Source organism: Dermacentor variabilis, unplaced genomic scaffold, assembly GCF_050947875.1.
Source record: "Dermacentor variabilis isolate Ectoservices unplaced genomic scaffold, ASM5094787v1 scaffold_12, whole genome shotgun sequence".
Lineage (NCBI taxonomy): Eukaryota > Metazoa > Arthropoda > Arachnida > Ixodida > Ixodidae > Dermacentor > Dermacentor variabilis.
In genome coordinates, this window is record NW_027460280.1 from 48,436,329 (window position 1) to 48,462,182 (window position 25,854).

Below are 25,854 nucleotides of genomic sequence, written 5' to 3' on the forward strand. Positions count from 1 at the left end.
TGAGCTGGAGTGCATACGGCAGACATTGTCAGCTCCTGACTGGAAGATTACGATTATCATTAAACAGAAAGCAATGTATTCCACCGGTGCTGACATATGGGGCAGAAACTTGGAGACTGACAAAGAAGCTCGACAAGTTGAAGACCGCGCAAAGAGCGATGGAACGAAAAATATTTGGCGTAACAAGAGACAGGAAGAGAGCGGTGTGGAAAGCAAGCGGGGATTGCCGATATTCCAATCGACATTAAGAGGGAAAAATGGACCTGGGCAGGCCATGTAGTCCGTAGGGTGGATAACCGGTGGACCATTAGAGTTACAGAATGGGTGCCAAGAGAAGGGAAGCGCAGCCGAGGACGGCGGAAAACTAGGCGGGGTGATCAAATTAGGAAATTTGCAGGTGGAAATTGGAATCAGCGTAAGAGAGGTAATAGGAAATCACAGGGAGAGAGAGGCCTTCGTCCTGCAGTGGACAAAAATAGGCTAATAATGATGAGTGGAAACACTCTAAGGCTTTCATCTTACGGGTTCTGTTGATATCAGCTCTATTACATGCGTTATTAGTTCAGTTCTACCTGGCCAATTGCTAAATATATCGAGATATTCCCCTAGCAGCCTATTTAGCTCGTCTATAGCTGCTCGGGTTTAAGAGCGTCCGTGCTTACAGAGGGTTCTACAATTTCTTCAAGGCTGATGTCAGGGTTGGAAGCCCTTACATGCGTTAAACTCGGTATGAATGTCCACCGGCTCTTTGATGGTAAAGCTAACGACTCTGCTCCGCTGCATGTACGGATTTATATAATTGTAGTAATACACTGACACCTCCTTCCTGCGACCGGGCACTTAACTTCAAACTTATTGTTTCTTGAAGGTCTGAGAAACATTACCTGGTCCCTGGTGTTAAAGATTCGAAGCCTCGCATTCCTGTCATAATAGAGCTTGGCGTATTTTGTGTGGGTGTGTGCGTGCGTGTGTGTGTGTGTGTGCGCGTGCGTGTGTGCCACGCCCATATTCTTTTCTACAAGCTCTTGTGTTGTACTTAGCCGTTCCAGGAGATTTAGCACGTGCTCTACCACTGTTTTACTCTCCTCTTTCCTCCCACATCGCTCTCAACATTCTCAGTGGGGAACGGAGTGCCCTCCTCCGCTCTGTTGGCGAGAACCCTGTAGCCTCATGAGGAACCGTTCGCAAAGCAAACGAAGTCTAAGCAATTAATGCCACCTCTCTACACTATTTGACTGAGGATGACAGACGGAACTTTGTATTAACTTTACCCCGCACTTTTGTAGTAATGTGGAAGTCAGTGAGCTGGTGAATAATGACCCTTGATCCGCCTTAATTTCTGCCGGAAACCCGATTCGGGCGAATACTGTCAAAAGCGCGTCTACTACTTCGGTGGAGCTGAGTTCTTTAAAATGGATTGCCTCCGGAAACTTTGTAGCCGGACACAGCATGGTAAACAGGTACCTATAACCCGACCTTGTTTTTGGTGGAGGCCCTACCGTGTCCATCAAGTAGTCTGAAGGGTTCGTATATTAAGGGCACTACCTTTAGTGGAGCTTTCCATGTTTCTCCTGGTTCACCCGAGCGCTTGCAAGCGTCGCACGATCTCACAAGGTTTTCTACGTCTTTGAAACAGCAAGGTCTGTAGTATTCCATAAGCAATCTTTCTTTCCGTTTGTTTATGCCAGACCACCCATTTCCATGACAGAGACCCAAAAGGTCTTCCCTGCACTTAGCAGGTGCGACTAACTGATCCGGAATCCTGCCCTTTCGGTCTCTGTTGTGCCGATATAACAAACCTCCTTTCCCGTGCATCGTCACGTTGCGCCTAGTAATGCCTGTGTAGCTGTTACATCTAATTTCGCTACGCTGCCGTCATTCTTTCGCTCGGCTGCCAGTGACTCTCTGTCCACACGTAAGAGCCGATCAAAGTTCTTTGAAACTTTGTCTCGCTTGTGAGTGCGTCAACTGGCTCTCCCTACAGGCACGAACTTTGACACATACCTTGCGGTATACGCTCTCGTTGAGCTGGTCAGCTGGCAGGATTTCCTCAGTCACTTTTTCTTCCCTCTAGCCTAGCTCGGTTATCCGAGCTAGGCCGAGGCTATCCGAGGCTATCTCTTTTGCTATTTCTGTTGGAGCGGCTTTTGCATTTTCTGAGAAAAGCGACACGATTTGTCGAGCTTGGGATCGCGTCAACGCCTGTACTACGCCCTCTCCAAGTTTCCCCTTCTCACTCAGTAACTGATCCAACCGATTCGAAAACATGGAAGGGTACTGCAGCGACAAGAATTTGTAAACTGCAGCCTCGGTCACGAGCTACCCGAACAGCCCACTGATTTTTACTTTCGCCATCGGCAGACACACGCTGTGTTCTTCCACAACCTGTTTAATCCATGCTACTTCTCCAGTGAATTTCTACCTTCACGTAAGACGGATGGACAATGTCCATGGTAGCGGCACTGTCTCGTAGCACCTGGCGTGGTTTTCCATTATATTGCAGGTCGTGAAGATACGAGCGTAAAAGTTCCTTATTCTCGTCTCTTTCGTCCACGTAGGAAAAAAAAAAAAAAACTACGGATAGGCTTCCCGCAGTTTGCAGCAATATGTCCGAGTTTGTGGCACTTATAGCAGCGGATCGATTTAAAAGATTGGATTTTTTTTTCTGCTCTTTTTGTACGGTTTCACCATTTGGATTCCCACCCTTTTTTTTGACGTCCTTTTCTCCGTGTCTACATTTGTCGGTCGCTTCACGTGTGATCCTTTGTTGAAAGAAAATTGTTTCCACCGTCAATTTCGACCGTTCGAACTTCAATCCTCGGCGCTCAGCTATCTACGCGTGGCGTACTCTTCGGCCAACTCGGCTACAGTGTACTAGTATAACTAGGCCGCCCTTTCCACAGTGTTTACGTTTCCTCTGTCTTGCACCCACAGCTTCAAAGACTGTGGGATGTTTTCGTAAAACTGCTCTAGACACATGCACTCCATGATCATGTCTCCGCTCTCGTATGCTTCCGCACTTTTTAGGCTTGCCTTTAAGTCATATGCAAACTCCGGATATCCCACGCTATTCTTGTTGCTCAAGCTTCGAAACCTTTGCCGAAAAGTGTTGCCTGAAAGGCGTTACTTCTTCAAAAGGCTAGCCTTAACCTTCGCGTAGTCATATGCATCTTGCGCACTGAGTCTGGCGATTAGTTCAGCAGCTTCACACAGCAACATAGACAGCAACCGCTGTGGCCATGTACTCGAAGCGAAGTTCATATTCTCGCAAGTCCTTTCAAAATTTCCCAGGAACAACCCTATGTTGTTCCCGACTTCAAATGGCTTTAACAGCCTGTCCATGCAGTATGATTTTGCCTCACTTGATCTTTCCAGAGGCCCTTCACTCGCTCAATTCCAAGCGTTTACTTTCAAGGTCAAGTTGCAGTTTCCTTAAATCACGATCCTTTCTCTCCCGCTCTTCTTGAAGAGCTGTCACCTAATTTAAATGTCCTCCTCCCTGGCCTGTCCGGAAATCAGCTTTAATATTTCCGATTTAATCATTTCCTTGTGTTCCACTGGGCCATGTTCCTCATCGACAATCAACAAATGGTCTCTCAGCATAGTCCTTAAATCCATGATTCCTGTTTTACTGCCTTGGTCCTAATCGCTGAAGACGACTAGGTAAACACAACCTAGCTCACAATCAACAATCCAGATTCCCTACTGTTCTAAATTGAACAACCACAAAACGAAGCCTAGAGAGTCAAAGCAAAGACCAAATGCTGACTACAGAGACAGCACCACCGTCACAAGATCCGTCTCACCGCTACACTCTAAAAACAGTTGCACCCTTTGGGGTGTATAATTGTACCACAGCAATAATAGTCATCTGTCTTGCCCGCATTTCCTTTCTTTAACGCTGCGAGCCCGGTACTTCCCAGTCACGAACGGCATGCGCTTATCAGTGTGACGCAGCATTCTCGACAGTAAAGTAGCGAGCGCCGAGATTTCAGGAAAGGAAACGCAAGCAGGGCAGATGACGCTTATCATTGTGGGACAAATATACACCCCAAAGGGTGCAAACTGTATTTAGAGTGTACCAGCCAGTTGTAAGAGTTGGGGTAGGGCATGTCAAAAGGGATAGCTGGTGCATGCCGTCGTCCTGCTGTGGACGTTGTTTCGAGAACGAAGAATACTGGATTTATTTGCAATATCTACATGGAGGGTAGAGAACATTACGTCTCAACAGCATGACTGCGTTGAAGCACACTGAGGAGCCGAAAAAGACAGCTTAAGTTCCCTCTGTCCTCCCTGCCGTCACACATTCGTCCAATCGGAGCGTCCAAAGTTGCCGAAGAAACCGCCTCGAGGGCGAGGATATGCACAACTAGTCCGGAACTTTTATTCACTGAACACACGCGGTGAAATACACCCACGGCCCCCGGGTCACTGCCCCAGAGAAAACTGAGAAGGGGGGGGGGGGGCGCTCTTGGAGGGGTTGTTACGCTTGACTCAATTGGCGCGTCTTGGTTCCTGGCATAACTGGTGCGTCTGTCAAACGGCCTTGGCGGCTAGCAGTGACCGTGAGGAAGCGGCGTAGAACCCCCTTTTCCAGGAGTTTCTAGTTCCTAGCGTCGGGGTCAGCGGCAGTGTGGCATCCATCATTCTGTATACTTGTGAAAGCATGTATGTTTCCTCCTTATTAAAGAACTGAAACAAACTATTCGCCAAACGTGTCTCGCCTTGGTGCCGCCGCTGGCCTGCCCGAGGGGACGCAATGTTAGCTTCACGAAGCGATTCGTCGCAGTAAGACAGGAGAGGCTGGTTTGCACATATAGAGACAACTGAAATATTGAATTTTCTGGCGATCCCGTAGTACTCGTGCTAAACTTCTCGGATGAACCATCGAACCCAGCGAGGGAGACATTCCTGGCACTGTAATCGATAAGGCGCGCGAGGCCTTTACATAAGAACAGCACGTCAAACATCTTCAACTTTTGTCAAGTAAAATAAACAAAAATCGTAGTTAAAAAGTAATAATAATAGAAGGACGAATAGACAGTGCACAGGACAGGCGCTATGCTTCCAACTGGAAGTAGGGTTGGGAGTACGAGATGATATCCAGATTGGCTCTGTTTTGAAGAAATATTTATGTGCTTTCGAACACTGTCGCATTTGAAATAGTTTCCATGCGCAGATATAACGCGTTCCCAGCGTCCATGCCGATTTGTGAATATGTCCTATAGAAACGAGTCGAACATCCTTCTGCGATTCCGAGCGTGATTTAAGCAATCGTGACAAAATGGCGGCCTTTGAGTTGGGTTTTGAAGTCTGGAAAGAGAGCGAAATAGGCGGCAGCAAATCCTTACGAATGACCTGTCTTTCACGTCGAGGGTCATCAGTATAGAGACGAAACTTAGGTGTACCGCTAGGTCTCCGAAACGAAGAAACAGTCGTCGCTGTGGAACAGCCCGACGTCTCAGATCGAAAAAAAAAAAAAAAGGAAGGCTAGGCAGCTTGACAAAGTGCATGTTCATCCCGTCTTTCGGCATTCTCGGTATTGTGCATGAGGAATTCGTAATGGACAGACTATGAACAGCTAGTTTTACTGTCAAGCTTTAGAGCTTCCGGGAGACAAAGTTTGACGAAAACGAACCGATCTGGGGTGCACGAGGAGCTGGATGTTGTACGCACGAGGGGCTGGATCTGTGACAGAACCCTGTCACAGATCGCTCCACACACGCAAGTTTTGCGGCGGAAATAACATGGTTTCTACCCGGCTATACTGATCAGATTAGACTCCAGTTCGGTTCACTCCCTTTCAAAAATTAAAAACCCAGCTCTGTAGTCGCCATTTTGGCTTGATTGCCTTAACCAAGCTCGAAGCACAGAAGGGTACTCGGCTCCTTCCGCAAAGAAGACGTCCAGGACATATTCGCGAAAAGAGCGGAAGGGAGGAAGCGCTGGATTGCTGCGCAAATGGATATTTCAAAGGTGACAGTGTTTGAATGCACACAAATTGCTTTCTTTGAAACAGAGCCAGTCTCAACACTTTTTGATGCCACCATGTATGCATACGGCGCCTGTATTCTTGCACTGCTCTCGTCATAATAATGAAAACAGCGCGACACATGTAAGACCAAGTAAGATGCACGACACAAGCCCAGTGCATCTTTCTTGGTCCGATGTGCGTCGCGCTGATTTCGTTATAATTGAATGCCAGCTGCACGATCGCGCTCAACGTAAGCTCACGGGAGCTCGTGCCCAAGTGGCGAGAATGCACGGCCGTTCCGACATACAAAATATTGGAGAATGAAACGCCGTTTTAATTAGATGTTTAATTTTTTTTTCTTTTTGTATGTCAGCACCGCCTCGTGGTCTCGAAGGCTCTTGGGGCTCCCTTGTTGTCGCACACACTGCAGCAAAGCTGTTTTTATACTCTCATCATCCTTACTGTATACCACATGAAAGCTATCGTGACACTGATAAATGTCGTGACAGAGTGCTCTTATATATACAAAGATGCGCAATGGATCGAATTGTACACGAGAGGAAAGTGATCGAAAAATCACACCACTCATCACGAATCCCTTGCTTCGATAGGTTCAAACAAAACTAAAAGGCTTTGACGTGTACAAACGAAAACCAAAACCTCGCGTTCTAGAATAAGAATATGCGGTTCTAAAACAGAAAGGCACCACTCCAATTTTTTTTTTCTTCCCTTCTTTCTCTTTTTACGCGCGCGTTACGGACGACCCGGTAAAGCAGGTCGCAAGCCCCCTCGCACCTGCGCGGCAAAGCCGCGCAGCTGCCACTTTTCCCCACCTCGCTCCAGCCGGGCCACCGATGTGGTAATCCCGGGAGAGCCGTCAGGTATGCCATGTGCGCCACGAGGAGCGGCCGCCGAGGCGGCGTCCATTTTAAAGACACAGAGCGCGCACCGTTGTTGCTAACTGCCGCGGAGTTTTTTCCTCAAGCTGGAGGCGCGCCAGGGTCGCTCGCCTCGATGCAGCACGCATTGCGTCCACCAAGGCACGGGGACGAGCACGCAGCGGCCGCTTGGCTCCTCCGGACGGGCTCGCGTCACTGCGAGGCGGCGGAGCAGGCGCACCGCCGCAGTGGCAGAATGCACGGGAGGTGCCCCACAAAAGCACGTCAGGACCAGTAATACCGGTGTCGCACGTACAATTCTGATCGCGATCGGGGCCGATCCGGATCGGATTTCTGGATCGCGATCAACAATTGTCGTTGCTACAGGGTCCAACGATTCGGATCGAGTTATTATCGTCTGCTATTCGGCAGCAACTCTCACAACCGCATAATGTATTAGCTACAAATTCAGATTAACAAAATATGGTTAAATTTGGACAATATTTAAATTTTACAGCTTATTATTGCTGGTAAAAAGATTTTTAAACGTTTTTTTTCTTTGTGTGTGTGAGCTACCTTCACTTGTATTTAGCGTAGTCAATACTGCGCTAGAAGGCGTCGGCCTGCGATTGCGATCATAAGTGTGCGTGTGACACCGGCATAACTCTTGCAGGAATGAACTTACATGCTGTGATACAGCAAGACGCGCAAAGGCATGTAATGAATCCTCCTACCCTCCCCAACCTCACCTAGTCAAATTTTCCTAAACAAAGTATACCTAAAGTGAGAAGACATAGCGAGCATTGTGTCGCCGCCTATGTTGCGAGCTAGCATGTACCATTCGCGTGTGTAACACGTGTGTAACAACACAAAACGTGTGTATAACAACACGGCTTTTTTTTTTTAACACCAATTATACGGAGAATGACTTCAGGTAATTCTCCGAACATTACTATGGGTACGACAACGCGGCGAATGCAACTGACTGAGCAGCTAGCGCAGTAAAAAGTACCAGCACGCAAAGTTATTGTATAGGGCAGCCGCGGGATGCTATAGAGCTAAAGCTACCCAGAACCGTTGTTCGCGACCGGCGCAGTAGCCCCAGCGACTGAGGTCGCCCTCGCACGACGTATGCGGCATCGCGCGCGCGACGTAGAAGTGCACGCAGCCTGACCGGCACGTGACTAACAACATGTTCACTCAAGAAAGCATCCATACAAGTGGCAAACACGCATTATATAAGAACAGCCACTTTGAAAAGGAAGCTTTCCTTGCGAGCCCTTCCGGACTTTATATGGCAAAGACGCAGGAATGAAACGGGCAGTTACAGAATTTGATTAACCGCTTCGCGAAAGCTTCGCTTCTGACATATTCCAAGATGTGCGTCGCATCTGCGTAATTTTTTCGTATATATCACTTCAAGCACGACCTGCTTACAGGTGGCGCGTTAGCTAAGCTCTCGCAACCTCGTCTTATCCGTGGTCTATTATGCCGTGTAGTGACGGTCTTAATGCAATGGTTACCCGCCGTGGTTGCTCAGTGACTATGGTGTTGGGCTGCTGAGCACAAGGTCGCGGGTTCGAATCCCGGCCACAGCGGCCTCATTTCGATGGGGGGCGAAATGCGAAAACACCGGTGTACCTACAGGTGCACGTTAAAGGACCGCAGGTGGTCGAAATTTCCGGACTCCTCCACTACGGCGTGCCTCATAATCAGAAAGTGGTCTTGGCACGAAAAACCCCATAATTTAATTTTTTATCATGATGTTAAAATAATAGTTATGCGATGCGTTGTGGCGTACATATGTGCTGACTGAGCGTTATATACAAATTTGGTTCATAACTATGTGTCTTTATCCAAATACGTAGGTGCTCAGCGGTACAACCTGTATACTTCAAGGTTGCCTGTGGCAGATTGCACAATTCTAGTTCACGAGCTGGTCTACTCGAAGAGGCGGACATGCACAAAAGAAAATGTAACGAATTATCAGGATGACATCAGTCGTTTTATGCATTCAAGTACAAAAGTAACTGGAACGCCTATGCATTTCGCCGCAAAGTTCGGCAATTAATATCTCGAAACTGGCGTCATCCTGAGAATTCGTTCCAAGTGGATCCTAGAAATTGACCTTGTCCTAGAAACTGACCTTCCTATTTACCAGGACGTCCACTTAGTACGGATGCATGGTGACACAGCCTATCGAGTTCGAAATGCAGGCGACTGTACACACAATCGCCCCGGCTCACAAATGGCTTATTTACGATGAACTGTGTTAGGAATAAAAAAAAAACACAGGGCCGTGTTTTGTTTTATTTCTTACTTTTTACTTAGCACTTCTCACCGCCGCCCTCGAAACCAACCCGCTTTCCAGAGCGTTTAACGATCCCAGCGGCCTTGCCTTGAAGCTGTCCACAGTTGAGAGAGGCACCGGCACACAGCAAAGGAAGCAAAATTGGAAGACGCGATTCACATTAGTGATGACACTTCGTACATCACTTAGCGCGAGCTATGAGTGCCCGAGTTCGGCAATATTAAGCTACGCTGAGGGCCGTGTGCGATGGAACGCGGCAGGACGTAGACGTTCCCAAGCTTCGGCTGATGATGATCACGCAAGACTCTATGAAACGCTATCTGGCCGGCGCAGGGTGCCTTGCAGATGACGCTGACTCGTTCATATGAAAGAAGCAATGCTCTAATTAATTTGCTTGTTTTTAGGTACCCAGAAAAAAATGTCGACTAGATCATCACAGCAGGGAAAAAATAACCAGTAAATTGACCAGTAAAACTGACCAAAAAAGTTCATGGCGCCTACAGTGACAAGGAAAAATGGATTAACCGTAAAGCTCGAGCCAGAAAAAGCATACTGGAGTGGTATTTTCGCGCAATCACGATGCGATCACTTTCGCGAGATTTCACGTGTGCGGCACTGAAGCTGGGATTGATCCCGCGCCCGCAGGCATAGCAGAGCAAAGGGGAAGTCACTATATACGCATCACGAAGTTGGCAGGCCATGGCTAAGTAGGACTGCGCAGTAACAAAAGATGCAATCAGAACAGAGGACAGATGTAACGGGAGCACGCAGCGTAATATATTGTGACTCACGAGTGACGCATTCCTCAAATGAAGCAAAAGGTCGTCGATATGCGTCGCTCGAACATAGTAGTCACGTTTTAACCCAGATAGAGCGAGAATCAGTGTGTACCAAAGCAGAAAGCGCGCGCGAGCACCTGCGCGATAGAACAGTCCATCTATAGCGGAAACTATAATGTTCTCAGGAAAAGCACACCCACACATGCCGCGACATCATAGCGGGCCATTATACGACGCGGCGTCGCTTCTGTGCCATTTCGCAAACACAGTGTGTGTGTGTGTAATATGCGTATTCCGGCAACGCCTTTCCACGGACGAGACACAAACTGGGGGGAGGGGGGGCGCAGCGACGGATTACTCACATCAAGCCCTGCCGAGATTAAATGCGCGGCTCAAAGTTCGAGCCGAAGAATCAAGCCATACGTTCACACCGAAGAAAAAAAAAAACTGCAGCTGCTGTGTCCCATTATCCTGCAGCTATGCATGTTTGATAAACAGAAAATTTGAGGTACAGGCGTGGCCACTGCTAGCGGAAACGCGAGAGCCAATGGCATTGCTACGCGAAGCGCCACCACCGACGCCTTGTGAAGTCTTGACAGAGAAATCACCATAGCAGACGACTCTGTGGGCTTTCCGCAAGCCGCTTTGATTGCGCCCGCACCGCAAGACTCCATGAGGCGCCAGTGGTGGGGTACTCTGCGTAGCGATGTCATGGGATCTGTGTTCCCACTAGCAGTGGCCGCGCCTGTACATATTATTAAGAATCAATTTATGTGGCCTAAGGATTAACTTGGCTCGCTGAAAACTTGCTTTTCGCAGCGTGGCAGTGTCACATACATAGACTGCCATTGAAATTATAATATTGCACCCAGGCATCATTTGCAGTATCGCAACATGATCTCGGTAACGACAATTGTTGCCGTTACTAAACAAATGGACAACAAATTAACAGCACCACTAAAAACGCCTAGCTATACATTGGTACCGCGCGCCTTCGGTTCCACCTCAGCTACGGGCGGGGAATTTTTACGTCGCTAAAGTGTTTGCGTGACGCACATCGTGTCCCGGTTTTGGATCGATGCATGACACATTCGTGTTAAATAAATAGGAAGAAAATGCGAAATGAATAAATCCCGCGCGAAGAATTGCGGCGCTGCTCCGGGAAATACGACTGCGCCTTATGTGCGCTGCCATGGCAGACCAGAGGATTTCGAGAGCACCGCCCAGTGACCGGGAAAGGTCGGCCGCGTAGCCGAACCACGACCGGCGTGGAAGAAGCGCCTGCCAAGAAAGGGCCGCCGCACGCGCCCGGCTGCAAGGGACTTCGCCAAGTAGGTCACAGTGAAAGGACGCGCTCCTGGGCCGAAGGAGGCCAAGCCAACGCGACCGCACCGAAGGCCGCTCGGGGCTACCACGCGGCTGCCACGCCGCGTGCAACAGTCGCCTCACGTTGTATGTAGTAGTCAAGTGCTCACATATTAAACAGGCCTACACTGCGTGAAACCCTAGAATGACACAGTTCAACGTTACCGAGAAGTTCCTCCTTTCGAAGACGTACTTTTGAAGAGTACGTTCGATACGATTAGACGCCACTTACTGCCGTTACGCTAAGCTTTGCTTTCGCTTATGCAAACGAACAGTGATCCGTGAGAACGGGGGAGGATGAGGAGGAAACCCTTTTCTGACATACGCGAAGGCACCGAGTACGTCGAGAGAAATGGCCGGCATGCAAGAAACGAAAAAAAAAGAGAAAAGAACTGAGAGTCGTCTTTTGAAGCACTTATCAAGGTCTGCGCCTGGGCACGTCGTAATGTAGGAATACACCAGCGTTTCTCGAATCACAAAATCAGCTAAACCAAGCCACTGCGAACGGTACGAGAACAGTAAGCAGCGATACGTACGCATGCATGTGTACAGTGTACATGCTGACATGATCACGGACATAGACGTTACTGCGGGACTGCGCAACTATGCAAGCTCATTTACCGACGCAGAAGCCCGTATATCTGCACGTCCTTGAAACTTGTATTTCAAGGACGCGCTTCCACACGTGCCGGCGATGACATGCCAACTTATTTAATAGTAGCGGCGCCCGAAGACTCAAGGTCACCTCGAAGCCTGGATGACGAGAATACAGAAAGTGGTAATAATGTTTTCTTTCCAGTGGTGCTGAGGGACGAGGTCCCTGTGAAGTCGCTTGGCGGGGGTGAAGTAGTAGGCAGGAAACGTTGAACAAGTATGTTGAACTGTTTTACAGGCGAACTATTTACGTTTATAGGGAGTGCAAAGAGCTTCAGCAGGCCCTCGCTGTTCTACACCTTGCTTGCACGGTGCGTGAGCCCTGGACGTTGGTAGTACGTACGTAATACGGAGCCTGGGCGGTTGATGTCCAGAATGCCCGTGAGAGCTCCGTACTGCGGTTATAAATGCAGTGAAAAAAAAAAACAATACAGTACAGAGCGGCACCGATGGAGCAGCGCTGGTTGTCGAGCTGGCTCTTCCCTTTCTTTGCTCTCGCGTTTCGGCGCACGCCTATCGATGCTTACGTGCACTGACCTTCGTTTCACCCCTACAGTCGCCAGTAGGTGCCAAGGCCGCGGGACACTACGGCGCTGACATTTGGGGAGGAGTGATAATATGTTTGTACTAAGGCAGTGCACAGATTTCAGTAGCTCACAATAGACCTTATCAATAGCATATCTAGATATTAAAGCAGCCTGCGACAACGTAGACAGGGAATTGTTATGGTATATTCTCAAACACGAAGGCACAGATGACGATTTCGTGGAGCTGCCGAGAGACATACATAGACAGCCGAGCACAAATTGTAAGGGAAGGATGTCCTCTGCCTTTATTGTTGCTCACGCTTCATGTCAAGGGCACAGAAAGACGACTGAAAAAGTGAATTAGGGTTTGGTTTATCCTACATGCCTAATGGACAAATGGTGCAACAGAAGGTCCCGAGAACGACGTATGCGGACGACATAGTGCCACTAGCGCACTACGCAAGACATTTACAGACACTTGCGAATACCTGTGGCAGCGGAGCGACAAATCTAGGCCTCAAGTTTAGCACAGAGAAATCGGGAATTATAATCTTTAATAAGAGACGATTAATTACGTGGTGTCAATTCAACAGCAAGTCCTACCCATAGTCAAGCAATAGATACTTCGGCGCATACATAAACGAAGGAGAGACTTACTCAAACAACCACCAAAGATGATCTGAAAATAAAGGCGAAGCGGAATGCAGCAATAATGAAACAGAGCACTTTGGGGCCACAATACATATGAGGTCGTGAGTGGAATCTGGAAAGGAGTAATGGCGCCAGTGCTAACGTTCGCAAATGCCATTCTGTGCTGAACATCGGCTATCTTGTCGGGATTGGAAGTTAACCAAAGATCGGCAGGCCGGTTGACTTTGGGAGCTCACGGCAAAACCACAAACGAGGCAGTGCATGGTGTCACGGGTTAGGCCTTTTTTGAAGTCGGAGAAGCGCAGAGCAAAATTAGTTTTGAAGAAGGACCCAGGAACATGGTTCAATATAAATGGGCGGTTGAAGTGCACAAGCACCTATATTTTAAAAGCATGGACACAGAATTGAGGAAGAGGTCAAGAAAGTTGGTAAACAAGTATAGGGTAACTGAAAGTGCAAATAGACAACCAAGAGTCATCTGAAAAGCGAGATAAGCACAACGAACTGGATGCAATGAATGGAAACAAAAGAGACCATGGAGATTTACAAGAACGGGAAGAGAAAATTGAAGGGAAAATCTGTACGATAATACGAAGGCGAGTGCCTTGCTATTTGAGGCTGCAGCTTACTAGCTAAGGGGGAAAAAAAAAAAAAAAAAAAACGTACCGGAGCAAATATTCGCAAGAAGATTAGGCATGTGTACGCTGCAGCTAACATCCGGAGACCGCTCAGCGCGTCCTAATGGAATGCGAAGGGATTCACCCAGTGAGACGAGTAGGTAACGTATACCTTCCAGTAGCGCTTGGATTTAAAGTGAACGGAAGCATCAGCCATTTAACGTATTGGTGGGAATAGAGGCAGGGAAGAAATTGATACGACCGGATCCGTTGCAGGCATTGGTAGCATTACAAGGTAGAAAGAAGTTTTGAGGGGAAAAAAAAAAAGATTATGAAGATGTATACAAAAATGTTGGAATGAAAACGTACAGTGCATGTACCTGATTAAGTCAAGCATGCTAGGCGACTATTTGCCACTGCCCCGTTTGAAAGAGGATGCCAATAATAATAATAATAATAATAATAATAATAATAATAATAATAATAATAATAATAATAATAATAATAATCGAGGTAGGCAATCGGCTTTGCGGTCCGTTCTCCTTCCCGTCGGGCAGGGGAACAAAGGGTTCCGTGCCCAACGACAATTTTTGTGCTTGGTCGGCCTGTGGAGAGCGAGAAGTCGGGTCATTCATTTGTGGGAGCCCGCCCTTCGTGCGGTTTTCCCAACGCCAAAACATCTCGATTTTCTCTAGTCCTGGAATGAGAACGGCTGCCAGACGCAGTCACCGCGTGCGCCGACCGGCACGGTGCGCATGGGAGACCACGTGCCGTGTCCGCCAGCCACCCGAAGCTGCGTCGAGCCGGAGAACCTACGGCAGGAGCACGGTACAGCTGCCACAGCTAACAGAGGCGAAAATCCGGTAAACGGTGGTTCAAAATAAGAAAAAAAAAACCAAACGCGAGGGCTTTAATTATTATATTACTCATAAATAGTACTGATCAGCTTTCTGGTATCATGCAGACACGCGCCAAACACCACACTTACAAATTACAGTGAATCTGCCTGGAAACATTACGTTTCTTCACGTTGACGGTACTTTATTAAAAGTATTTGCTGTAGGCACCGCCAGCCCCGACGAGCTTATGAAAACTGCGTTGCTCGCGCCGATTTGTGACGTACAGCAGCTTCGGCTGTGCGGATTCCTACCACTTTGAATTTCGAGGCCGTAGTTTTAGCGCGTGACTTTCATCATACATGCCGAGCACAACGGATGCTTCTGCGCGACACAGCGACGAAAACGTCATGGTCGGTCACTCGGGAGTTTGCTTCGCTGGGCTGTCTTCGAAACCTCGACAAATATTTTTTTGCGATCCAGACGCTTATTCACTCAAGACAATGCACTAACAGCTGCCGCAAACATCGGGTACGGAAATGAGGACAATGCGATATGCCCCCGATATCGCCGACCAACTTCTCGAGAAAGAAAACACTGCTTGTCGTATGAAACATGACATTTTTTTATTGTAAGATGCGCAGTCGGAATAACATACGTAATATCGTATTGTGTGGAAAGACATAGGCTAAACAGTACGTTAACAATTGAAAAAATGAGCACGATTCATACGCTAAAATATAATTATAATTAATAAATATACGGCGTTTTTCTTTTTTTTTTTTTTTTGCTGCGCATTGCCCGGCTGGTAGTGCATCACATTTGACGAGGTTAGGCAGAGCAAAGACATCACCAGTAGATGCACTCTTCAAACAGAAAAAAAAATAACGGAATTTGGCAGTACCAATTCAAGTCATAGCGCTGGATTAACACGGACAAGAAAGACGACAGAACGTGCGTTAACTACCAACTGAAATTTTAAGAAAAGCGTGGTACTTACAAAAGCCAAACTAGTGGAAATGATCGCACGCGCAACCCAACGTTTTCCAGATAGGCAGTTTCCTTTCTGCTTGGAGTAATCGACGGAGCGCTGACGCAGTTAGCACCTTCTTTTGCAATCAAGCTTGCTTCTACAATTCCCCGCGTATATTTATCTGTATTTAACACGACCACACCATTCTTAAACAGCGGTTTACACCCGCAATCATCACAATGCACAGAGACATGCCCATCTCGGTAACAGTTCAATTTTTCAACTTCAACTAACCCTGGGAGTGTTAGCCAGCGCCATGCACCACTCGGAAACCTTGGTGGCAGATGTGGAACAGCCTATCTGCCGCAGGCGGCACGAGTACGTGATCTTTTAGGGTGAAGGAAATTGGGCAATAAACGCACACGTGCTACCTGAAGGCGTCAATGTTTGTCGCACGAGAAAGGGAAGCGATAAACGACACCTTGTGCGCAGTGCACAAACGGCGGCCGATGGTTCTTCGCGCCATCCTCGGCGCGTCTTTGTCAACGGATTGGTAGCCTTACATATGCTTGATAGCTTTTGCGGAGCTGAAAATACAACGCCCGCTCCATCTTCAAGCCCGCTTTCACTTTTCGGGCCACCTTCTATAAATCGTGTGATATCCCATGCATGTACGGTACAACCACCTCCTTTCTCCTTTCGTGGCTGCGCTCGCACTTGCCGCCCGGTTCTCCTCATTTTCTCGGCGCATTTTCCGCCACTGATAAACGTACGTGAATAGGGTAGCCTGCTTCCAGTAGCCACTCTTTTTGTCTCAAAAAATTCCCAAGCATCCGATGGAGGCGTGATCTGCGGAGCGCATTCACAAGACATGGGTTCGCGATTGCTCGCTTCACCAGCTTTGAATGTGACGAGGCATGCGGAAGCTGCATCTTTGTTTCCCTAGGGTGATATTCTCAACAGCAATGATTGGCGGTCAAATTTAGTTTGCTACCTAACAGTCTGATATTCCCAATCACTGATGTTAAGTACCATGTTAAATACCATGTGTACCGTAAGTACCATGCTTTTCTGAAATAAAATTCAGTTGACAGCGCACGTCCTGCCATCTTTCTTGTCCGTGTCAATCCAGTGCGATGACTTCAGTTGATGCAACTAACCAACTAGCCCAAAAATCTGCACTCCTGGCTTTCGGCAGTACAGCCTTCCGCCAACAAGTGTTTTTTAATAGCGGGAATCATTAAACTTTAACGTGATTTCCAGCTGTCACATATAGAAGTGTGAGGCGACAATGTATCCGGGATGTTAGAATATATCTCGCCACGGAAGCATGGCCATTGCAGAAGACATCATAGGGGACCTGGACTAATAAATGCTCCTCCCTTATAGCCCCTTCCCCAAAGTTATACAGTTTCTTTATCATCATCGTTCCAACAAGCCGAACATAACGTTTCAGCGCAAACACCTAAGTGGATCGTCTTAGGTGTTTGCGCTGAAACGTTAAGTTCAGAATTATGTGCCAACTAGGCCCAAATGAAGTGTTACTGGAACAAGCCGAACAGCACGACAGTCAGCCCGCAAGCCTGGCTACAATAACGCGCAGCTTTGGACAAGCTGAATTATGACGACCAGCGCGTGACACAAAACGAGAGCTTCGTTTACATGAGCTCGATGCGCGAGCGGGTCGAGTCAGAAGCTGAGCTGCTGACCCATCGCGCGAGTCATGAAAGCCATCCCTTGGCGAACTCGGCTCGAGCCACCTGAGCGTTTACATGAACCCGACGACCGCTTTTCGGCCTGACAGGTAGACTCAATCCGACTTGGTCAATTAAGTTCGTGTAAACGTATACAGCTGAGGAGACGCAGACAAGAGCTCGATCAGGTTTGCTGCGTAGCCTGGAAGCACGCAACCTAGAAAACATTTCATTATGGGCCTCGACGAGAGTCGATCGTCAGCGCGAAAAAGATGAACTGCGAACATCTTCTCTACATTTTGCGCGGTGGCGTAGGTGTGACGATTTCGTGATTCGTTAAGACACCGTGTGTATAGGGCACCTTTGCTACGGCTTGCTGGGTGCACAAAATGGCGTTGGGGGCAGCGAATACGAGCACCCGTATCAGGATTTTAAAAAAAAGAACTGACGGCAAAAATGATCATATATGCGCTTTCACCAAACAATACGTTACAAAACGTTATCACACTGACGGGGCTAAATTATGTTCGTTTCGTCAGGTTACTTCCTTTCACAGCAAACCCAGAACACCACCCATGCAAAGCCAGCGGCATAAGTGGCCCAATGAACACTGTTTCTGAAGTATAAACCTGGGCCTATGACTGGATCCAAGTTAGACTGAAATGCTCGATATTGTCCACTCAAGCAAAGTGTCGCTGATGACTTTAGAGGCAAGTGTTGATTAAAAGCTTTGGCGAGTTGGTTGATGTCCAATATTAAGGAAACGGCGACAAAAAAAAAAAAAAAAAAATGTGCGCAGGATTTGCTCTGTGTGCAGTTTTTTTTCGGTGTGTCGCTGTCTCCTTTGCGCAGCCGTCATAATAAACTAATGACGCGTACAGCTTATTAGATAGAAAAAAAAATGCCGGACCATTTTTTCCTTCTTTTTTTAGCTCACCTATGTAAGCCCACAAATGTGATAGTTATCCGTACAAAACTTTTCGATAAACCAGGTTAACATTTTTAATCTATGCCCATCCTACTTAAATCACGACCGCACACCGAACCAAAATTATATCTGAAATACAGGACAACCTTTCTAAGAGATTTTGGATTTTTTTCACAGCGAAAAAAAAAAATCGCTAAATATCTCATTCTTGCTACCTACTAAGAATGTGCAAAGGCATCCAGCATTCTTTATTTTGAAATATCAGCCTCAAATCTGCCTCACACTGAAATTTTTTGCCTTGACGCAGAAAAATAAGCTATTGTAATGTGTGATGAAATATCATAGAAACATCTTTCCACGTGGCCCAAAAATGAAAGGTTCACGCTTATGTATGTATGTATGTATGTATGTATGTATGTATGTATGTATGTATGTATGTATGTATGTATGTATGTATGTATGTATGTATGTATGTATGTATGTATGTATGTATGTATGTATGTATGTATGTATGTATGTATGTATGTATGTATGTATGTATGTATGTATGTATGTGTAATGTAACGGTAATGTAATGTAAAAAAAGAAGAAATCGAAGAGGGTCGACCTCAAGGTTTGATGCGTTTGGTATTAGGGGTGCGATCTTGTACGCGTTCCAAAATATAACGGAGGCGGTTCGTTCCACCGAGCCAAATACGATTCGTCAATTTGAACCATGCCGAACGCCATGACGTCAATTGTGACGTGATATCTGCTGTCAATCATTCCGTGTCGTCTGCTATCCGACGAACGGAACGGAACATACCGCCTATTTCGTCACGTAAAGAACGAACCGCCTCCGTTCTATTTTGGAACGCGTACAAGATCGCACCCCAGGTGACCCATATACGTTCACACGAACGAAAATTCAGGACGACAGTTTAAATTTTAAACCAGAATAGAGAATACCGTCCAGCGCACCAAGGACCCCGACATAATTTAATATTTGGCCAAGTCTGGATAACTTCACGTGAAATGGTAAAGACAAAGAAGAGCGGCTACTAGCGGCTCAACTCAGGCAGATAAAGAACGAACGACGCGAAACCCTTGCGCCAGTTCGGCAGTGGCCATTAGGTGCTACCGCCTTAAGTCGAAGCGATTGCAGCTAGTAACCGCTCGCATACGGTTTGTTAATTATAACGGAACCAGCAAAGAAAGCGCAAAAAGAATCCCGAGGGCATCGAAGAGAAAACGGGGCTCGGGGCCAGCTGCTGTGCCTCAGCCGAGGAAGCAGAGGTCTCGCAGAGAGAGCCCCGGAATCGATCGCCGAGCCCAAGGTTCAACGCCCTCGGCCGCCCGAGCAGCGCGCACGAAAAGTGCGCCGGCGGCTCAGCTAAGGGGGAACGCTGTCCAGGGACATTCCAGCGCTGGCGGGTGGCACCGGAAACTGGCGCCGAGCGCGCTGGACGGCACACTGCTAGCGGGAGTTCAAGTGGTGCGCCCCCCCCCCCCCCCTACCCGCGCCACCGCACTAACCTCGCTCCCCTCAACAGGCGTGCGGAGATTGCCGCGGCAACAAGGACACGGCAACAAGGCCGCAGGCCTTGCAGAACACGCACTGCGCAACACAACGTGCGCACTAGCATGGCCCTCAACGATGGGCACTCGAGCCGCGACCGATGCCGTGCACTTGTGCCACCGCAGAATTTGGCTCCACGTCAGACTCAATGCAACTGAAGCCATGACAACAGCCAATAAGTTGCGTACTACAAAGAATTGAAAACGATCCGCACAGAGAAAACAGTACATTTAGTGACACTTTTTCGAATAAATTATAGCAAAACTTCGAAACTTCCACTGTAGTCGACCCAGCAAACCGTACAGTGCTCGCATTCAGTATGAATGTGACGGCCGGGAACACGAGAAACGGTCATTGAAGGCCACATAACCACAAGGGGTCATCGCAGATGCAAATTTACCGAGCCAGGAACATGCACATCACGATTCGTGACTTGTCGAAGGTCCAGCAAGGTTGCTCCGATTATCACAAGTATGCACCAGCAAAATAACCATCAACCGCCTGACAACACACACAGAATACGTTTAGCAGTAGCTTCATAGGTCAGTCGCAAGCCTCAGCAAACTGTACAGAAGCTCCAGCTTGCTGGGTTAGTATTCTGATGCGTGATGTCTAGGTAGGATGGTAATGACACACAGATGGTAAATGAAGTTGAAAGCTGCTACGACCGCTTGAAGAGCAACGAGGTGGAAAGCGGAGAAAAAAAATGTGCTGCAGGATTGCCGCTTTCTCCTCCTAATCTTGCAGCCTCCACCACCATAGCGTTTTTCTGTCCTACCAATCTATGCACAGAGACTTCTCTGCCAAGCACTTCCTCTCCCCCTGCTAAAAAACGATCTTTCGGGCATGAAAGTGAGCGTGTGTTCACAAAGTACTCCTTACGAGTAAGTGATTTGTAAAAAACTGGTGCCCTCCAATCGTGATGGCGGGCGTATCAGCGAAGGCGGTGAGCCAATGCAAACAGATATTACCAACGAAATGCTTTGCGAATCCTCTCCTAGAACCGCAGCGTTTCTGAATCTGACATGTCATTACTACTGCATCACTTTACCCATTTGTGCAAGATTTTTTTTTAAAATTTCGCACCATACATTTCACAACGCTACTTCCATCCGTGATAAAATACGATCCAAGTGGCTGGTACTGCCAAGAAAGCCATGCATACACAGTGGGCGTGCAAGAATTTCTCCATGCAACTCTAAACTGCCGTTTCCAAGTAAAAAAAAAAAAAAGTGGGTTTTACGTGCAAAAACCACGATCTGATTATGAGGCACGCCGTACGTAGTGGGGGACTCCGGAAATTTAGACCACCTGGCGTTATTTAACGTGCACCTAAATCGAAGTATACACGGGTGCTTTCGCATTTCGCCTCCATCGAAATGCGGCCGCCGTGGCCGGGATTCGATCCAACAACCTTGCGCTTAGCAGCCCAACACCACAGCCACTAAGCAACCGCGGCGGGTCCGTTTCGATGTAGCTTTTTCTTCTGGAAACGTGGCAGTTACTGGTTCGGTTCTTCGTGGAGTAAAAAAAATGTCTCGGGGCAAAAATGGTATTCATACACCCAAAGTTCGACGGCGGATGGCAAGTTCTTCATTGAAAAGTGCACCGTCTGCTGCGCGGTGTTTGAACCCTCAGCGATGAGCCGAGTTGACCCGGAAACGTTAGGAGAAAATAAATTTCACTTTTGGTTGAACATATTCTTTACTTCAAATGAAAAGCATTACGTTCAGCAGAGTTGCAATATGGGCTGTCTGGTGGTACATTTCTGGAAACGGAACTAGCACAACGTGAAAATAAAGGACACCGTTTATGTCCCCTTACTGTGTCCTGTGTTTTAGCGCTGTGCTAGTTCCGCTTCTAAAAAGCATTAGCGCACACTTTTAGAGACTAATAGATGGTGACCTATACCGAGATGAACATTGCCACATTTTTAAACTACTTTCACTGACCTCGTAAGGGTGAATGTCTCTGCTGCTTTGCATACAAGTAGTGCTTCAAGAGAAGAAACTGAGTGCCACTTTTAGGCCGCTATTTTGTAGCGACGCCTTTTTTTTTTTCCGATGCTAATGCCTCTTGATGTTTTTCGCATTCGTGAGTGGTCGCGTTCAGCATCTGGAAACGCCACCAAATCGCGGCCATGGTCAGTTACGAATCAATGCGCCAATGCTTGCGTTGTGAAATTCACGCATACACGACTCGTGCCAAGGTTCCAAGTGGACCAAACCGAAGATTAGCCAGCAAGGACACAATGCGAAAACACGTTTGCACAAACTGCAATATTTCGAACATCCCGTTTCGGGAATAATAATAATAATAATAATAATAATAATAATAATAATAATAATAATAATAATGCACAGACAAATAAAAGAGCAACCAATTCACATAGAACGCTCCGTGTTGACCGTTTCGATTTAACCTGCAAATGCTTGGGACAGTATGCAAAAGGAAAACGATGTGTACTTCTAAACTAGTAGGCAAAAGGATTTCGTCTATCCCGAAGCAGTGTTCCGCTGACTGCATTCATTCAACGCTGAGGCTGTGTTACGTAAGAGCAGGAATGACGAGAACAGATGACAGCAACACGCACTGACGAACAAAAATAAAATGTCACATGCATTTGCAGCTCAGTGCGCGATCGCAAAGTAGTAGAGTTAGCGTAGGATGCGTGCATACAAGGCCGGTCAACACAACGTAGCCTGCGACCTGAGCTACCAAAAAGCCCGGGAAACGTGCGTCCTGTTTCCCAGTGAATGCATTTATACACACGCGCTCGTGCAGCTACAGTACGGCACATTCGATATCCAGCCGTCTCCTCGCCCCACAAGGGCCTCACAACGGAGCAGTTGACCCCATTCCAGAAATTTCCACATGCACGCCCACGAAGACCTCCTCGATCGGCGCCACAGCGAGGAAGCAAACGGACTAGGCGCGCAAGAGGGAAAGCACACTCGACAATTATTTATTTGCTCTCTCACTCAGCCCGCATGCACAGTACAATACGCCACTATGGGCGACTACACGAAACTTGGTTTTAAGCGTGATCATGCATTGTAACAGTAGATCGCGCAATTATAGAACGATGGGCACACACATCGTAAAATCATCCGCCCCGCCCCCTTCGACACCCCCCCCCCCCCCCAATTTATGTGTTTGCATTTGTGTCCCATAATAATTATAACCCGTTATTGGTAGCAGACGGCATATTGAAAATAATTAGTGCTGCTTCCGTTCTATATAGTTCCGCAGTGAGCAAATAGACGACAGGCGCATGACGATAACATGAAGCGCACACGAGAATTGTACGTGTTATCATAGTTGTATGGCAAAGCTTGCATACTTCTTTTGAAACAGACCTTCAGTCGCCATCAAAAGGCACCAAACTAACGCGGTGATGACGCGGGGAAGTTGCTGCTGTTACTAGCTTGATATGAGTGCAAGAAACTCTTGAACATGTGCCGCAGCGAGATATGCACCTGCCATGACTGGAAACCAAAAGCACCACCATTCAGAAAGCAAGGTCCTACTAGTAACTGCCGATTCTGTTTGCTATAATCTCTATAGCTAGGCCGAATTCAACAGAGAAAAACACGTAAGCATTTTCAGAACGGGTACAGTACCATTACAACCAAGGGCCAAAGAAACCCGCAGATTCAGAAAACCGAAAAGGAAACTACGCTGCGCTAGGCACACCGAGCGTTTTGCCGCCATTTCTGAAAACGTAAACAGTTCGCAGGCGCTCACCGCAAACGCTGCTGCAGTTCGTTCTTGCACTGTATAACTGCAGCAGCGCTAGCAGTGCAACACGTCATGATAAAGTAAACGAATATTTGAAAGGCTCGAATTTTTTTTCTTTCTTTTGTATATATGTATATACTGGCGCGATTCTTAATAGTAAACTAACTTGACGCTACGTTAGCGGAGCTGATGCCAACCAGTAGAAGCGCTCTACAATAAACTGTCAAACACTGCTTCTTACACTCGCACAAAAACTGCACGAGTTGTTTCAATTTACCTACAAAACGATGCTTTTTTTTGGCTGCTATTGGGCGCGCGGAAGGTAAAAAATGGCTGTATTGCGCTACATTCCAGCGGCACACAGCCTTCCCGCCCCGCACGAAACTGGGCGCACATACACAGAAACGTAATGCTACTTACGGAAAGCTCGGGGTGTTTAGGATCCTTATGTGACGCTGCACGGATTATTCCAGCCCTCCAATCCAAATCTGATGCCTTGGAAAGTTTGCCTTTGCCCGCACTATTAACACACAGAAATCGTTTGCCCACAATCTCCTCGCGATGCTTGTAGGCCATTGCACATATTAAGTATCCAACCTCTGGCTACAGGAGCCCAGAGTGCACACTTGAAAACTGCGTGGACTGGACGAAAACACTACCACGTCTCCAAACGCGAACGAATAATACGGGAGTTGAAAGGTCGCCACGTAAGTCTCAGTACGCCTGCGCGACCTCGGAGGGAGGAAAAAAAAAAAAATTTGTGCTAAGCCACGTGACTGAAAGGAGCCCCACCACTGGAGCAGGAATGCGCTCTGCGCCCAATGGGATGCCGCAAGATGCGCGGCTCGACCAATAGCGGCGTCCGCGCTTGAAAGTGGCGCGTCGCCTCCGGCGCGCTGTCTGCGGCCCAGCGGCTCGTGTTCTGACGTAGCGTATTCCACGCTCTGTTCAAAAATTGTGGATGCAGTTGTTTAAACTTTGGGACTGTCGTCGTGTGCCTTTCGAATCGTACGAGGACCCATATCACTTTGGATATATGCAGGATGATCTCCACCGTCATATCTCGCCTAATCATGTGAGTGTAGCGAACCATCCTTCGTTCGATGTATTGCAAGACAAAGACTCATGTTCATGTGGCGGATTTGTAGCAAATAATTACAGTGCATGTTGCCTCTGACGCGGTTATTTACTAATACACCGTCCTATTTGCATGTAGCGCGTATTTGTGAACATTTGTGCAGCGAACGCTGCAGCTTTTGTTTGTTTGTGTAGGCAGCATAAATCGCTGCATGTTGCGCATGATTGGTGTGTTTATTAACGATCTGAATTAATTCGTTAATGGAATTATTAGACATCGGTTTTAAGGACGCACATTCTGGGAAAATTCTACCGTGTGGTCGTTGTTCTGAAGCGTGGGATTGTCTTACGTCATTCTCTGCTATTAACAGTGCCGTAGCTTATCGCTCGCGTTTTATGCGTGAATGTTGTGCATTGTACCAGTGATCCTCAGCGATCAAAATAGTTCAGTTTTCATGTTCTCTATACACGGGATATACTACATTATGCCTTACCACCTGATGTCCAAGTCCTTACTGCGCCACAAAGCGCGTCCGCAGCGTGCCATTGTTGTCAGGCAGCAGATGTTCGTGAGGCCAGGTCCTTCGTTTATTCCTATTGTGTGACTGTATTGTGTTCCAGTTTTTGCCGCATGGCCTTGTCTGTTCATGCTAACAGCGTGTGGTCTGCAAAAAAATAACGGACTTCGAATAGATTTTGTAGAAGAGGTTTCCCGTGTCCTTATATTTATTTGTTGGCCCTTCGCCGCACGTCATCGCACATGTTTGGCAACACATGCACTTCATGGAGGATGTATGCACTTAGCCGTTTTGCTTATGGACAAGTCATTTGGGCCATGCGAATGGGTACATGAGCGTTATCTTATTTGATTGTCCGCTCGTAGGCACTTGTGCCGATCATACTTAACAATTTTTAGTGACTGGTTCAAGCTAAAGCCCGTTCATCAGCTTACGCTTGACAGCGGTAGTAGTATGGAGGGGCTTTAGTTCAAGCGTGTACAAAGGTCACTCACCTTCAGTTTGTTCTGCGCACTTTCATAATACGCCTACATTTGTCGCTACTGCCGGACACACTTTATTTGACGCAGGACTAACTAAAAATGCAGCGAACATACTACGTGGAGACGATTAGCAAGACTATTTTTTTAATATACATTCCTTTAAGTACCGTGGACGTAATATAAGGTCTACTTGTGCTGTTCTGCTGCCGTCCAGCAGATCTTTTCACAGTTGAGTGGAGTTGAGCCTTGCCGTCTACATGTTGGCAGCCGCCCCACATTTAGGCGAACGGT

General features: G+C 47.5%; 2 protein-coding genes across 6 annotated transcripts in view; one reads left to right on the forward strand and one right to left on the reverse strand.

Moving 5' to 3' along the window:
* The window catches only part of Kdm3 (Lysine demethylase 3), a 284,403-nt gene extending 260,201 nt beyond the window's left edge, over positions 1-24,202 (reverse strand). For 2 of the 4 annotated variants that reach the window (XM_075676459.1, XM_075676457.1), the window contains exon 1: positions 23,907-24,202. In XM_075676459.1, the coding sequence (XP_075532574.1) occupies positions 23,907-24,062 (156 nt within the window). In that variant the 5' untranslated portion in view covers positions 24,063-24,202. The remainder of the gene's footprint in view (positions 1-23,906) is intronic. The other 2 variants (XM_075676461.1, XM_075676458.1) reach the window with 1 other exon arrangement.
* A 147-nt stretch (positions 24,203-24,349) lies between these two features.
* The window catches only part of LOC142565892 (receptor expression-enhancing protein 1-like), a 45,405-nt gene continuing 43,900 nt past the window's right edge, over positions 24,350-25,854 (forward strand). The window contains exon 1 of one of the 2 annotated variants that reach the window (XM_075676472.1): positions 24,350-24,561. In XM_075676472.1, the coding sequence (XP_075532587.1) occupies positions 24,530-24,561 (32 nt within the window). In that variant the 5' untranslated portion in view covers positions 24,350-24,529. Of the gene's footprint in view, positions 24,562-25,284; positions 25,409-25,854 lie in introns of those variants that run through there. The other variant, XM_075676473.1, reaches the window with a different exon arrangement.